The sequence below is a fragment of the Mustelus asterias genome, chromosome 7, assembly GCF_964213995.1.
Source record: "Mustelus asterias chromosome 7, sMusAst1.hap1.1, whole genome shotgun sequence".
In the NCBI taxonomy this organism is placed as follows: domain Eukaryota; kingdom Metazoa; phylum Chordata; class Chondrichthyes; order Carcharhiniformes; family Triakidae; genus Mustelus; species Mustelus asterias.
The window spans coordinates 8720607-8735534 of record NC_135807.1 but is presented as its reverse complement, the minus strand read 5'-3'; the positions used below and the strand labels follow the sequence as shown (position 1 = coordinate 8735534).

At 43.8% G+C, this 14928-nt stretch overlaps 1 protein-coding gene across 1 annotated transcript in view; it reads left to right on the top strand.

Annotated features, from left to right (window-relative positions):
• stk3 (serine/threonine kinase 3 (STE20 homolog, yeast)) overlaps positions 1–14928 on the top strand; it is a 391198-nt gene that overhangs the window by 285475 nt on the left and 90795 nt on the right. Inside the window, exon 9 of the mRNA XM_078215647.1 lies at positions 11524–11713. Within this exon, the coding sequence (XP_078071773.1) occupies positions 11524–11713 (190 nt within the window). The remainder of the gene's footprint in view (positions 1–11523; positions 11714–14928) is intronic.

The following is a 14928-nucleotide window of genomic DNA, read 5'->3' as shown; positions in this document are numbered from 1 at the left end:
TCCGTCTACGTTTACTTGCATTTCAATAATCTAAACCTAGACTCGCTTTGGTCTACAAATACTAGGTTGTTTCTCCATTTGTCAACTTTCACACACCCTTCTTCTTACCTATTAACACTAATTACACCTATAGTATAATATTACATTGCATGATTAACATGCGAATTAACTGCATAGCCTTTCAAAAACAGTGTTGTTTTAAATGTCTTTGGTTTACAGTTGTGCGGATAAAGGATATTGGACCTGCAGTGATCTCTTTAGTAGAACCTTGTCGACTGCCTTCTTACGGACCATATAAACAATATTGAAGCCCATGGGATTAAAGAGAGCAGGAGCTGTGTGAATAAAAAAATTGGCTAAGAGGCAAACAGCAGAGACTGGTGGGACACAGTTGATTTTCAGACAGGTAGAAAGTATAGTATATACATGTCTCCCAAGGATCAGTATTGAGACCACGTCTAATTTGGATGTGTATTAATAAACCCGGGTGTTGACATACAGGAAAAGTTTCAACCTGGATGAAGGTTTACAAGGCAGAGTTTCAAAGCTTGCAGATGACACACAACTCAGAAATTTAGTAAACAGTGAGGACTTCAGGAAGACACAGGCTGGTGAAATCAGCAGGTACGTCATGGATAAAGTTTGACGCAGAAGTGTAATGTTGGAGGAATAAAGAGAAACAATATAAACTAAGGGGTATAATTTTTAGTGACCTGTAAGATCAGAGTGACATACAGACATATGAATTAGGAACAGTAGTCCATACAGCCCTTCGAACCTGCTCCCACATAGGGGTTCACATACATAACAAAGAACAAAGAACAATACAGCACAGGAACAGGCCCTTCGGCCCTCCAAGCCCGCGCCGCTCCCTGGTCCTAACCAGACCATCCGTTTGTATCCCTCTATTCCCAGTCTGTTCATGTGGCTATCTAGATAAGTCTTAAATGTTCCCAGTGTGTCCGCCTCCACCACCTTGCCCGGCAGCGCATTCCAGGCCCCCACCACCCTCTGTGTAAACTACGTCCTTCTGATATCCGTGTTAAACCTCCCCCCCCATCACCTTGAACCTATGACCCCTCGTGAACGTCACCACCGACCTGGGAAAAAGCTTCCCAGCGTTCACCCTATCTATGCCTTTCAAAAGTGGTTGGGAAAAGTTGGGAAAGCTGTTTAAAAATGCAGATGAGATCTTTTGGCTTCATAAACAAAGGCATAGAATTCAAAAGCAAGGACATTATACTAAACCGTTACAAATCTCTGATTAACCTCTGCTGGAGTACCCTGTCTAATTCTGGGCAACACATTTTAGGAAGGATGTCAATTCCTTAAGGTAGGAGAGGAGATTTAACAGAATGACACAAGAGATGAGGGCTCAGTCACGTGGAGGGACTAGAGAAGTTGGGCTTGTTCACCTTAGAGCGCAGAAAGCTAAGTAGAGATTAATAGACACATTCAAAATTGTGAATTATGTTTTTAGTAGAGTAGATGAGGTGAAACTGTTTCTATTGGCAGGAGGGTTGGTAACTAGATGACACAGATTTGAAATAATTGACAAAAAACCCAGGGGGGAAATGATTTTTTTTAATGCAATGAGTTTTTGATTTGGAATTTTCTATTTGAAATGGCAAAACCGATTCAATGGTAACTTTCAAAAAAGACTTGGATATATACTTGAAAAGATGGCGATGGGGACAGGACATGGGAGTAGGAAAAATTAGTTTGTCCTTTCAAAGATCTGACAGAGACATGATGAGCTAAGTGGCATTCTTCTATACTGTGTGATTTTATGATCTGAATGAGAATTGATTAAACTCAACAAGTTGGTTAATTAGGTTGAGACATTCAATCGTAGAACCTAAGTTTGACATCTTCTCATGAAAAAGAAAAATGTTCTACAGCCTCAACTCTAGGTGGATATAAATCCCTGCTTTTAGTTATGGGGCATAATCCCTTAAAAAGACATCCAGCTCTGACTTCTATTTTAAGCAAAAAATTCTGATCTAAGTAAGAAGTAAATTGAAAATATAATCACTACGTAAGGTGATTTTTCGGTATTTTCAGTACATTTTAGGTTAGGTGGATTGGCCGTGCTAAATTGACCCTTAGTTTCAGGAGGGCTTAGCTAGGGTAAATGCATGGGGTTATGGGGATAGGGCCTAGGTGGGATTGTGGTCAGTGCAGACTCGATGGGCCAAATGGCCTCCTTCTGCATTGTAGGATTCTGTGATTCTGTTTTTGTTTTTAATGTGAAAAATTTCACCACTTCAAGTGTCAAGAAAGAGGAGCAGGATAGGATTGTTGGCATTGAACTGACCCAGTGATTATTTTTTGCATTGGCGTGATGGTTGAATGTTTTACTGTAGCACAGGTTGTCTACTTGAAATTCTTACCTGTGCAAGACTTTGACACAGGCAGACATTCAGTTGATTATAGTTTTTTTCTGTTGGACTGCTAAGACTTTTTAGAATTGATTTTTAAAAAAATCTTAAACATAATGCAGCTAAAGTAATTTGCCCAACATTATAAACAATTTTTCTGAAGAAATTTGTTACTCTTATGTGAGGAATAAAAGAATGACCAGGGTGAGGCTGGGGCCGGTCAAGGACGGCAGTGGGAATTTGTGCATGGAGTCAGAAGAGATAGGAGAGGTGATGAATGAATACTTTTCTTCGGTGTTCACCAAGGAGAGGGGCCATGTTTTTGAGGAAGAGAGGATGTCACAGGCTGATAGGCTGGAGGAAGTAGATGTTTGGAGGGAAGATGTACTAGCAATTTTGAATAAACTGAAAATTGATAAGTCCCCTGGGCCTGATGAAATATATCCTAGGATTCTTTGGGAGGCAAGGGATGAGATAGCAGAGCCTTTGGCATTGATCTTTGCGTCCTCACTGTCCACGGGGGTGGTGCCAGAGGACTGGAGAGTGGCGAATGTGGTTCCTCTGTTTAAGAAAGGGAATAGAAATGACCCTGGAAATTATAGGCCGGTTAGTCTTACTTCGGTGGTCGGTAAGTTGATGGAAAAGGTCCTTAGGGATAGGATTTACGACCATTTAGAAAGATGCGGATTAATCCGGGGTAGTCAGCACGGATTCGTGAAGGGCAAGTCTTGCCTCACAAATTTGATAGAATTTTTTGAGGAGGTAACTAAGTGTGTAGATGAAGGTAGTGCAGTTGATGTCATATTCATGGATTTTAGTAAGGCGTTTGATAAAGTCCCCCACAGTCGGCTTATGAAGAAAGTAAGGATGTGTGGGATAGAGGGAAGTTTGGCCAATTGGATAGGTAACTGGCTATCTAACAGAAGGCAGACGGTGGTGGTGGATGGAAAATTTTCGGACTGGAAACCGGTTACCAGCGGAGTGCCACAGGGATCAGTGCTTGGTCCTCTGCTCTTTGTGATTTTTATTAATGACTTGGAGGAGGGGGCTGAAGGGTGGATCAGTAAATTTGCTGATGACACCAAGCTTGGTGGAGTAATGGATGAGGTGGAGGGCTGTTGTAGGCTGCAAAGAGATATAGATAGGATGCAGAGCTGGGCTGAAAAATGGCAAATGGAGTTTAACCCTGACAAATGCGAGGTGATTCATTTTGGTAGGACAAATTTAAATGTGGATTACAGGGTCAAAGGTAGGGTTCTGAAGAATGTGGAGGAACAGAGGTTTTGGGGTTCATATCCATAGATCTCTGAAGGTTGCCACTCAAGTGGATAGAGCCGTGAAGAAGGCCTATAGTGTGTTGGCGTTCATTAACAGGGGGTTTGAGCTTAAGAGCCGTGGGGTTATGCTGCAACTGTACAGGACCTTGGTGAGACCACATTTGGAGTATTGTGTGCAGTTCTGGTCACCTCACTACAAGAAGGATGTGGAGACACTGGAAAGAGTGCAGAGGAGATTTACCTGGTTTGGAGGGTAGGTCTTATGAGGAAAGGTTGAGGGAACTTGGGCTTTTCTCTTTGGAGCGGAGGAGGTTGAGAGGAGACTTGATAGAGGTTTATAAGATGATGAGGGGGATAGATAGAGTGAACGTTCAAAGACTATTTCCTTGGGTGAATGGAGCGGTAACTAGGGGGCATAACTATAGGGTTCATGGTGGGAGATATAGGAAGGATGTCCGAGGTAGGTTTTTTACTCAGAGAGTGGTTGGGGTGTGGAATGGACTGCCTGCAGGGATAGTGGAGTCAGAAACTTTAGGAACATTTAAGAAGCTATTGGATAGGCACATGGAGTACTTCGGGATGATAGGGAGGAAGTAGCTTGATCTGGGTTTCAGACAAAGCTCGGCACAACATCGTGGGCCGAAGGGCCTGTTCTGTGCTGTACTGTTCTATGTTCTATGAAATGTTAGTGTTGCTTAATTTATTGACACAACTATGATAAATGGAAAATTTACTTAGTTAAATTTAACCTGTGTAGACCAACAACAGTGTTTTTGGTTCAATATATAAAAGCAATCAAAATAATTAAAAGCAGAGCAATTTTAATGGTCCGTCCAGTTTTAAATGTTGAAGAAGTTAGTTAGGAAGATTCAGTCGCTAGGTATACATGGGGAGGTAGTAAATTGGATAAGACACTGGCTCAATGGAAGAAGCCAGAGAGTGGTTGTGGAGGATTGCTTCTCTGAGTGGAGGCCTGTGACTTAGTGGTGTGCCGCAGGGATCGGTGTTGGGTCCATTGTTGTTTGTCATCTATATCAATGATCTGGATGATAATGTGGTAAATTGGATCAGCAAGTTTGCTGATGATACAAAGATTGGAGGTGTAGTGGACAGTGAGGAAGGTTTTCAAAGCTTGCAGAGGGATTTGGACCAACTAGAAAAATGGGCTGAAAAATGGCAAATGGAATTTAACGCAGACAAGTGTGAGATATTGCACTTTGGAAGGACAAACCAAAGAAGAACGTACAGGGTAAATGGTAGGACTCTGAAGAGTGCAGTTGAACAGAGGGATCTGGGAATACAGGTACACAATTCCCTAAAAGTGACATCACAGGTGGATAGGGTCGGAAAGAGTGCCTTTGGTACATTGGCCTTTATAAATCGGAGTATCGAGTATAAAAGTTGGAGTGTTATGGTAAGGTTATATAAGGCATTGGTGAGGCCGAATTTGGAGTATTGTGTACAGTTTTGGTCACCTTGTTACAGGAAGGATGTAAATAAGATTGAAAGAGTGCAGAGAAGGTTCACAAGGATGTTGCCGGGACTTGAGAAGCTGAGTTACAGAGAGAGATTGAATAGGTTGGGACTTTATTCCCTGGAGCGTAGAAGATTGAGGGGAGATTTGATAGAGGTGTATAAGATTTTGATGGGTATAGATAGAGTGAATGCAAGCAGGCTTTTTCCGCTGAGGCTAGGGGAGAAAAAAACCAGAGGGCATGGGCTAAGGGTGAAAGGAGAAAAGTTTAAAGGGAATATTAGGGGGGACTTCTTCACACAGAGAGTGGTGGGAGTGTGGAATGAGCTGCCGGATAAAGTGGTAAATGTGGGGTCACTTTTAACATTTAAGAAAAACTTGGACGGGTTCATGGATGAGAGGGGTGTGGAGGGATATGGTCCAAGTGCAGGTCAGTGGGACTAGGCATAAAATGGTTTGGCACAGACAAGAAGGGCCAAAAGGCCTGTTTCTGAGCTGTAATTTTCTATGGTTCTATGGTTCTAAGAATGAGAGCACCTGTGAATTTCATATGATATTAAAAGCTGCAATAGAAGGTGAACGCTTAAGAAACAAATTCTATTGGGGAAGTAGTAATTTTCCCCAAATTGATTTGCCAGATCAATATGTGCCATGCATGACATGATTAAATATAAACTTGTCTGACTTACCAAATTGGACAGCTTGAATAATTGTGCATGTGTTAGATTGTAGATTGCAGTGCAATGCCCTGTTCAGGCAATGCATTTTATGATGGGCTCTTGTCTCTCAATACAGCACATTCTTTTAGAATTAGAATGTGAACCTGTTTTTACTTTCCTCCAAAATTTGCATCCTATTTTTTGATTTTCATCTTTAGGATGGTTAATATTATACTTTGGAGTGTTTTCTATCCTGCTTACTCTGAATTAGGTTCAGCCTTTGAATGTTAGAATGCAGTCAAAACGTAAGAGGACAGAATTAATCTCCAGAACTAGATGAAGTTCCAAGGCCTGCTATATAATGTCTGCAGGTGATTATGATTAGGTTTGACCCCAAAGGGAGAAAGAGGAACGTGATGATGAATTGCCCAGGGGCGCAATGTTAGACTAAAGATTCAAATTGCACAAGCAGTTAAATTCGATGTACTGGCATGTGGGGTTCCTGAGTTTTAAGTGGAACGATTTGCCTGCATCTTGCATAGATTACACCAATGTTTTTCAACAATATTTAACACTGCATCATTTCTAACAACCATGATCACACATATCTAGGCCAGCAGACATTCATTCCTAAAATAGACTTTGTATGTTATTGTCAGGCCCCGCGAAGGCATATCCTATTCATAACTTCAAACATGGACTGTGTTCCTGTAGGAGTTTCTGGAACTATCTTTTATATTTTAAAATGGACTCTCACAAGGTGGAGGCTAAGAGTCAAGGAGACATAGAAACATAGAAACCCTACAGTACAGAAAGAGGCCATTCGGCCCATCGAGTCTGCACCGACCACAATCCCACCCAGGCCCTACCCCCATATCCTTACATATTTACCCACTAATCCCGCTAACCTACGCATTTCAGGACACTAAGGGCAATTTTTAGCACGGCCAATCAACCTAACCCGCACATTTTTGGACTGTGGGAGGAAACCGGAGCACCCGGAGGAAACCCACGCAAACACGAGGAGAATGTGCAAACTCCACACAGCCAGTGACCCAAGCCGGGAATCGAACCCAGGTCCCTGGAGCTGTGAAGCAGCAGTGCTAACCACTGTGCTACCGTGTCGAGACCTTTACAATTTCAACATAGATTAGCTCAAGCTTCTGGAAAGTTCTGAATTGAATCATACTGTGTGGGGTCAACCCCTTTGAATGGACATGTCGAGACAACACCTCTCTGTGGAATTCACACTTGCCATTGTTTGTGATTTACAGAATCAATGGACTCCTTGATTCTATGGTCAGAATTTTTGTGCAGATGGAAAGACCGTCTTAGTGAAAATGGTGGTGGCAGCCTAGATCTGGAAGCCCTGTACCTGCCTCGGCCATTTTCGCAGTGCTGGGGGGGGGGGGTTGGAAGGGAGGGGGTAAAGGGGGCAGATTCTAATGTATACATCGGTGGTTCGCAGAAACAACTGCGCATTTTAAAATATAACTGCCTTAGTCAGGCCTGAATTTGGCTTGTGGATGTCCAAAACTTCACTTGCGATTTTCAGACCTATTGGTAGAAGATCTAAAGCTGCTGGAGTTCTTTGGAGAGCTAGGGTAAGGTACCCTTTGAAGAGAGGCCAAGTGCCCTTTCGGATTGTTAGAGTAGAAGTGAATGATTGTAAAAAGTGCATCAACTCACCACAACTGCCAAGAGAACTGTCAAGGCATTTAAATATACTGCCATTTAAATATTAGTAAAAAGCTATCTGCAGCATTTTTTAAAAAGTGCTTGCTATTTCATTCTGTATTTAAATCAAGTATGCAGCTACAGAAAGCAGTAAGGAAAGCAAATGGCATATTGGCCTTCATTGCCAAAGCACTTGAGTATAGATGTAGGCATGTCTTACTGCAGCCGTACAGGGCTTTGGTGACACCACACCCGGAGTATTGTGTGCAGTTTTGGTCATCATATTCACTGAAGGTGACGTCACAGGTGGAGAAGGTGGTGAAGAAGGCATATGGCATGCTTGCCTTTATAGGACGGGGCATAGAGTATAAAAGTTGGGGTCTCATGTTGCAGATGTATAGAACGTTGGTTCGGCCGCATTTGGAATACTGCGTCCAGTTCTGGTCGCCACACTACCAGAAGGACGTGGAGGCTTTGGAGAGAGTACAGAGGAGGTTTACCAGGATGTTGCCTGGTATGGAGGGGCTTAGTTATGAGGAGAGATTGGGGAAACTGGGGTTGTTCTCCTTGGAAAGACGGAGGATGAGGGGAGACTTAATAGAGGTGTATAAAATTATGAAAGGCATAGATAGGGTGAACGGTGGGAAGCTTTTCCCCGGGTCGGTGGTGACGTTCACGAGGGGTCATAGGTTCAAGGTGAAGGGGGGGAGGTTTAACACAGATATCAGAAGGACATATTTTACACAGAGGGTCGTGGGGGCCTGGAATGTGTTGCCGGGCAAGGTGGTGGAGGCGGACACACTGGGAACGTTTAAGACTTATCTAGACAGCTATATGAATGGAGTGGGAATGGAGGGATACAAAAGAGTGGTCTAGTTTGGACCAGGGAGCGGCGCGGGCTAATTGTTCTTTGTTTCTCGTTTCAAGGCTTCATTCTATGATCATCTTGCTGGTGCCAGTACAGAGCGAGACTGCGGATAGTTGGGAACCTGTCTCGGGGGCAGGGAATTCAGATGGTGTTCGTAAAGCAGAAGTGGAAATGAATAGGGTTGGGAAGCATTTTCTGATCAGGGCCAGTGTGATCTCCTGGACTCGTTTTGATCGCCACAGGGGGTCGGAGAGGAATTTCCCAGATTTTTTTTTCCCCATATTGGCCCTGGGGTTTTCACTCTGGGTTTTCGCCTCTCCCTGGAGATCACATGGTCTGGAATGGGGGGGTGGGGGTGAGTAAATAGGTTGTGATGAACAAAGCATCGTAGCTGTGAGGGACATCTCGGGGATAGGATATTAGGATGTAGATAGGCTGGAAAATTGGGCGGGGATCCTGGATTCAGGATTCAATCCTGGACCGGGGAGCGGCGCGGGCTTGGAGGGCCGAAGGGCCTGTTCCTGTGCTGTATTGTTCTTTGTTGTTCTTTGTTGTTGTTGTTGAAAAGACAGAGGCTAAGGGGAAACCTGATAGAGGTCTACAAAATTATGAGAGGCATAGACAGGGTGGATAGTCGGAGGCATTTTCTCTGGGTGGAAGTGTCAATTACAAGGGGGCACAGGTTTAAGGTGAGAGGGGGGAAGTTTAAGGGAGATTTGCAGGGCAAGTTTTTCACGCAAAGAGTGGTGGGTGCCTGGAACACTGCCAGAGGAGGTAGTGGATGCAGGCACATTTTCCACGTTTAAGAGGCATCTGGATGGGTACATGAATAGGGAGGAAATAGAGGGATACGGACTAAGTAAGGGCAGAAGGTTTTTTTAAGTTGAAGACCGGTCCCAGGTCTGCAGCCTTTGCACATGATAGCTTCTGAACACTTTCCATGGTCTCCTGCCATGAATCTCGTTTTCACCAACAATCCCTTCCCCAGACCAAAATTGGGACACTTTTTCCCAGATAGGGTTTGGGCAGCTGGGAATTGGCCAGATTCCCCACTGCAGACCTGGGAGCAAAAATTCAGGCCTCAGTCTCCAAGTTTTAATTTTAACAAAAACGAATTGACAAGTCCATTTATCCACAAGTTAAGTGTGAAAGACCACTGTCTATTTCCTATCATTTAGTCATGTGTTTTGATTTCCACACCATTCTGGTTAGACAATCCTAATATTGGTCATGTGACCAAAACCGGTTTGAGATAACAAGCTTTATCTAAAGGCTGCGTCTGTGTGGGTTTCTTCCGGGTGCTCCAGTTTCGTCCCACGGTCCAAAGATGTGTGGGTTAGGTTAATTGGCCATGCTGAATTGCCCCTTAGTGTCAGGGGGATTAGCTAGGATAAATACATGGGGTTATGGGGATAGGGCCTGGGTGGGACTGTGGTTGGTGCAGACTCAATGGGCCGAATGGCCTCTTTCTGTACCGTAGGATTCTATGATCTATGACCCAGAGAGTACAAAGAACAATACTGCACAGGAACAGGCCCTTCGGCCCTCCAAGCCCGCACCGATCATGTGTTCCTAACTAGACCATCCGTTTGTATCCCTCTATTCCCAGTCTGTTCATGTGGCTATCTAGATAAGTCTTAAATGATCCGAGCGTCTCTGCCTCAACCACCTTGCTTGGTAGTGCATTCCAGGCCCCCACCACCCTCTGTGTAAAATACGTCTCCCGTATATATGTATTGAACCTTGCCCCCCTTACCTTGAACTTGTGACCCCTTGTGTTTGTAATTTCCGACTGATGCACCATCAGTCGAGCAAAGATTAGTTTGTATGCAAGAACAAATAGGCTTTTATTAGCAAAAGACTTGGAGCACACCCATGCCAATGAACTGGTCCAGACTGAGGCAGGGGGGTGGGGAGCAGTTGGCTTTATACCTGGACCGGGGAGGAGGAGTCTCGGGTAGGGCCGGCAGGGATGTGTCCAGGCATGTCACATATGCAGGTAATAAGCTAACAGTGGTTTACCAGACCGACCTGGGAAAAAGCTTCCAACTGTTCACCCTATCTATGTCCTTCATAATTTTATAAACTTCTATTAGGTCGCCCCTCAACCTCCGGTCTTTCCAGGGAGAACAACTTTAGTTTACTCAATCTCACCTCATAGCTAATACCCCCCATACCAGGCAACATCCTGGTAAACCTTTTCTGCACTCTCTCCAAAGCCTCCACATCCTTCTGGTAGTGTGGCAACCAGAACTGGACGCTGTATTCCAAATGTGGCCTCACCAACGTTCTACATAACTGCAACATCATATGCCAACTTTTATACTCTATGCTCCATCCAATAAAGGCAAGCATGCCATATGCCTCCATCACCACCTTTTCCACCTGTGTTGCCACCTTTAAGGATCTGTGTACTTGCACACCCAGATCCCTCTGTGTGTCTCTACTCCTGATGGTTCTGCCATTTATTGTATAGCACCCCCCTGCATTAGATCTACCAAAATGCATCACTCCGCATTTATCTGGATTAAATTCCTTCTGCCATTTCTCCGCCCAATTTTCTAGCCTATCTATATCCTGCTGTATTCTCTGACAATGTTCATCACTATCCGCAACTCCAGCAAACTTAAATCGGGCTTTTTGTATAAGACACTGAGCAAGAGAGCAGCTGCAGAAATGGCAGTGTCATCTTTGCCTTTTAAGAACCTGATGATTGTAAAGTCTTTAAAAGCTTCCTAATCTGATACAATTTTTAAAGAAATTGGATCTCCTGATACGAAAGCCACAAGTGCCTACCTTCATGACCTGCTGAACATTCATCTCCTTGAGGGAATCCTACAATAATTTTGGTATTTGATTTCAGTTATCTGAACTTATCTAAACTACAATTCAAGAGAACAAAAGACTTCCTGCTTTACCAGACTCTCAAAAACTGTTTTCCTCCAATATGCTAGATATGTGAACTATGAACCACTCTTTTGTTTTCAGCTCGTAAAAGAAACGAAAATGCGGTATTTTTTTCTCAACTGGGTGTGTGTTTGATAGAGCGATTGATGTGGCATTTGGACTCAGGTGTGCATGTGACTAAATACATTTCTGCCTGATTTTTGCTGACCTTTCACCAGAGGTCGTCAGAAGTTCCAGGCAGCCATGCCACCTTATTGCTAATATTTTATGCATTCTGCAGGATGAAGATGAGGTGGATTCCTACACCATGGTGAAGACTAGTCATGCGGGCACAGGCACCATGAGAGCAACCAGTACCATGAGTGAAGGTGCCCAAACCATGATTGAGCACAACAGTACAATGCTAGAGTCAGATCTGGGGACCATGGTAATTAACAGTGATGAAGATGAAGAAGATGGGACCATGAAAAGTAAGAAAAATGCATCTTCTTTGAGTAAAAGAAATTTCAACAATTTGCATTTACCTGGAGGCGCTGTTGCCTCAGCGCCAGGGACCCGGGTTCGATTCCCGGCTTGGGCCACTGTCTGTGTGGAGTCTGCACATTCTCCTCAGGTATGCGTACGGTTGCTTCAGTTTCCTCCCACAGTCCGAAAGATGTGTTGGTTAGGGTGCATTGGCCATGCTAAATTCTCCCTCAGTGTACCCGAACTGGCGCCAGAGTGTGGCAACTAGGGGATTTTCACAGTAACTGATTTTCACAGTAACTTCATTGCTGTATTAATGTAAGCCTACTTATGACACTAATAATAAATAAACTTACCACCTCATAATATTCAAAATAACTTCATGAAGGTGTAAACAGGTTGTCAAGCCACAGGAACAGATATTTGGAAGGATGAGCCAAACGGATGAGCAAAGAGACCCTGGACAAAACTAAGGAAGGTGAACAAATTTTGGAAGGGAATTCCAGAGTTTGGTGCCTAGTGGCTAGAGGCCCAGCTACCAAGTAGAGGCAAGGAGAGGACAAGATGTAGAACAGAGCACTAGCAGATGAATGGGGAGTTTGAGTGGATTGACATTCTAGATGTGGTTCCTGAAATGTGGGTAAGACCATGCAAGGATGTTAGTTTAAAGTTTGAGACATTGGGAAACTGCGAGCCTGTCAGGTCAGGGAGGATAGAAATGATAGACAAGAATGACTTTGTACAGGATAGGACTGGGCAGCAGAGTTTTTAATAACAATCACAGAGCATGGAGAATTGGAGGCCAGCTGGGAGCACTTAAGTAGTCAAGACTGAAGATGGGCGATGTTTTGAGATGCAACTGCAGAATGTGGGAGCTTCTGGATATTTGTGTGAACAAGGGCAAATACATCTGCAGTAAGTGTTTGTGGATGAAGGAACTTCACCTTAAGAGTTATTGAGCTGGAGGATGAGCTGAAAGCACTGCGTCACATCAGCGAGAGGGAATGTTACCTGTACACTTTATTCCAGGAGGTGGTCACACTCCTTAGGATAGGGTCTTCAGTGAGTTGATTTGGTGAGTGGTCGGGTACAGGAGGATGTGACTGCAAGTGAAGCAGGTACTGGGTACCCAGAGGGCAGGAGTGCAGGACCCTTGGCCTTTGCAATTCTTCAACATGTCTGAGATTTTTTCAGCTTGTTTGGATGAGTGAGGGAGCTGCAGGATTGGATGAGCTAACTGGCCATGGAACCATGGTACAGGAAGACATTCAAGCAGGGGAGTAACAAACAATGTTTTTAAAAATCCATGTTTAATATTGTGTCAATCTTTATCTTTATGAAATTTTCTCATTGGCCCCTTGAATGAGATATATTTTGAAGTGTGCCCCCAACCCCACCCCTGCATGCAAAAGATTCAACAAGCCAGATCTAAATTGATGATATTTAGAGGGTTGGTACAAAAACAGAAGGATCTGGGGTCCATATTCACAGGTACTTAAAGTTGGCAGAACAAGTTGGTAAGGCAGTTAAGAAAGCATATAGGATACTTGCTTTTGCAATTGGGGCATTGAGTACAAAAACCTTTGTAAATCGTGTTAATTCTCAACTAGAGGACTGCTTTCAGTTCTGGGCACCATACTTTAAGAAGAATGCCAAGGCCTTGGAGAGGCTGCAGAAATGATTTACTGGGATGAGGAACGATTTCCCCTGTCAAATGGATCAGTAACCAGAGGTCATAGATTTAAAATGTAATAGAATCACTTAGATGTTATTGTGTAGCACATGTTGGCTCCTAAATAACATATTCTGAATTTCAGTCAGTCTGTGTGAGGTGTGGAAAATCACAGGATAACTTAATCCAGAGACAGGAATCAGAGAGGCCCCAGTAATCTCATGAAGAGAGTGGGCAGGTCAGTCAGGGAGTGGGCAGGTAGTCAATGTCTGGGAAATGTGGAAAGGCAGAGGTGCTGCCAAATGTTTTACTTAATTCTCTGCATGGCAGCCAACCGAATTGAGAGGAAAAGGATGGGAAAGCCTGTTGCACAAGGCTGTAGATGGAGACAAGAGGAAGGAGGGAGAGATTGGTAGGGTAGTTGAAATTCATGGGAGAAGATACAATGGATTGCGGAGAGGTTGGGTCTAGCAGTCATGAGAAGGAAAACACATTGTGGCAGGTCTTGTTTGCCCTGTCCACAGGCAGTGCTGTAAAAGTACACGCCTACCGGATCCGGCAGTTCTCGCCCTCCCTTCAGCTGCCAGTTTCCTGAGCCTGGGGAAGAGCATCGTTCAGCAGATAAATCAAATGACTGCTAAAATCCCAGGCATTCAGCCTCATTTAAATAATATAATTACCGACGCACCTTCTGAAAGCAGGTTACTCACCCACCCCCAATCCACCTTTTCTCATTTTTAAGAATTAACCCTCACCAGTCCTGGCGTGAGCGGAGGAGGTGATATTCTCCTAAGACACAGTGTGAGATATGAAATTTGTATTCCATGCAAGAGTATGTTTCCTACAAGTGTTTGTATTCTACTTGTTCTGTATCAGAGGATTGCAAGTTATGCATTTCACCAAATCATGGTCATAAAGAGAAGAAAGTTAATTCCACTCATGGGCACTTTGACAGGTTATTAGTGTCATTGGTAATAGGCAAGTGGCACTCCATTCGTGTACCCTCTAATATAAAGCTGGCAATCTCCAGAGCTCAATGCCATTGAATACCTGCATTTTTATGGGTCCCATGAGCTGGCATCTCTTTAAGAGCTTTGAGCTGAATTTCATTGTAGTAATCTAGCACTTGGCCTTCAGTGGGAGTTAATTTGAATTGATAGCCAGGCAAAAAGCGAAAGGAGGAATAGCACACTCCAACTTCATTCTATAAATGCCTCTGTAATGCCACAATTTAATTGCCTCTTGCAATGAAATGTACTGGCAGAATTTACTTGAATCACTTTCAAAACAGATGCCTCAATTTCTCTGGGCTGTGTGTGGGGCTTGGCGTGGAGTATTGATCAAGCTTCCCATTCAATGCCATTCCAGCGACCAATCATTAAAACATATGTTTGTGGTATGTGGATGCTCAGTGGGCTCACTGTCGTGTTCCTCTGCATTTGAAACAGCCTGCTGACATTACTGCACATAAATATTACTAATGAACATTGGCACTCATAATACCAGACCGTAGTCGGTATGTTTTAGGAAAAGTGGAGAGGACATTTG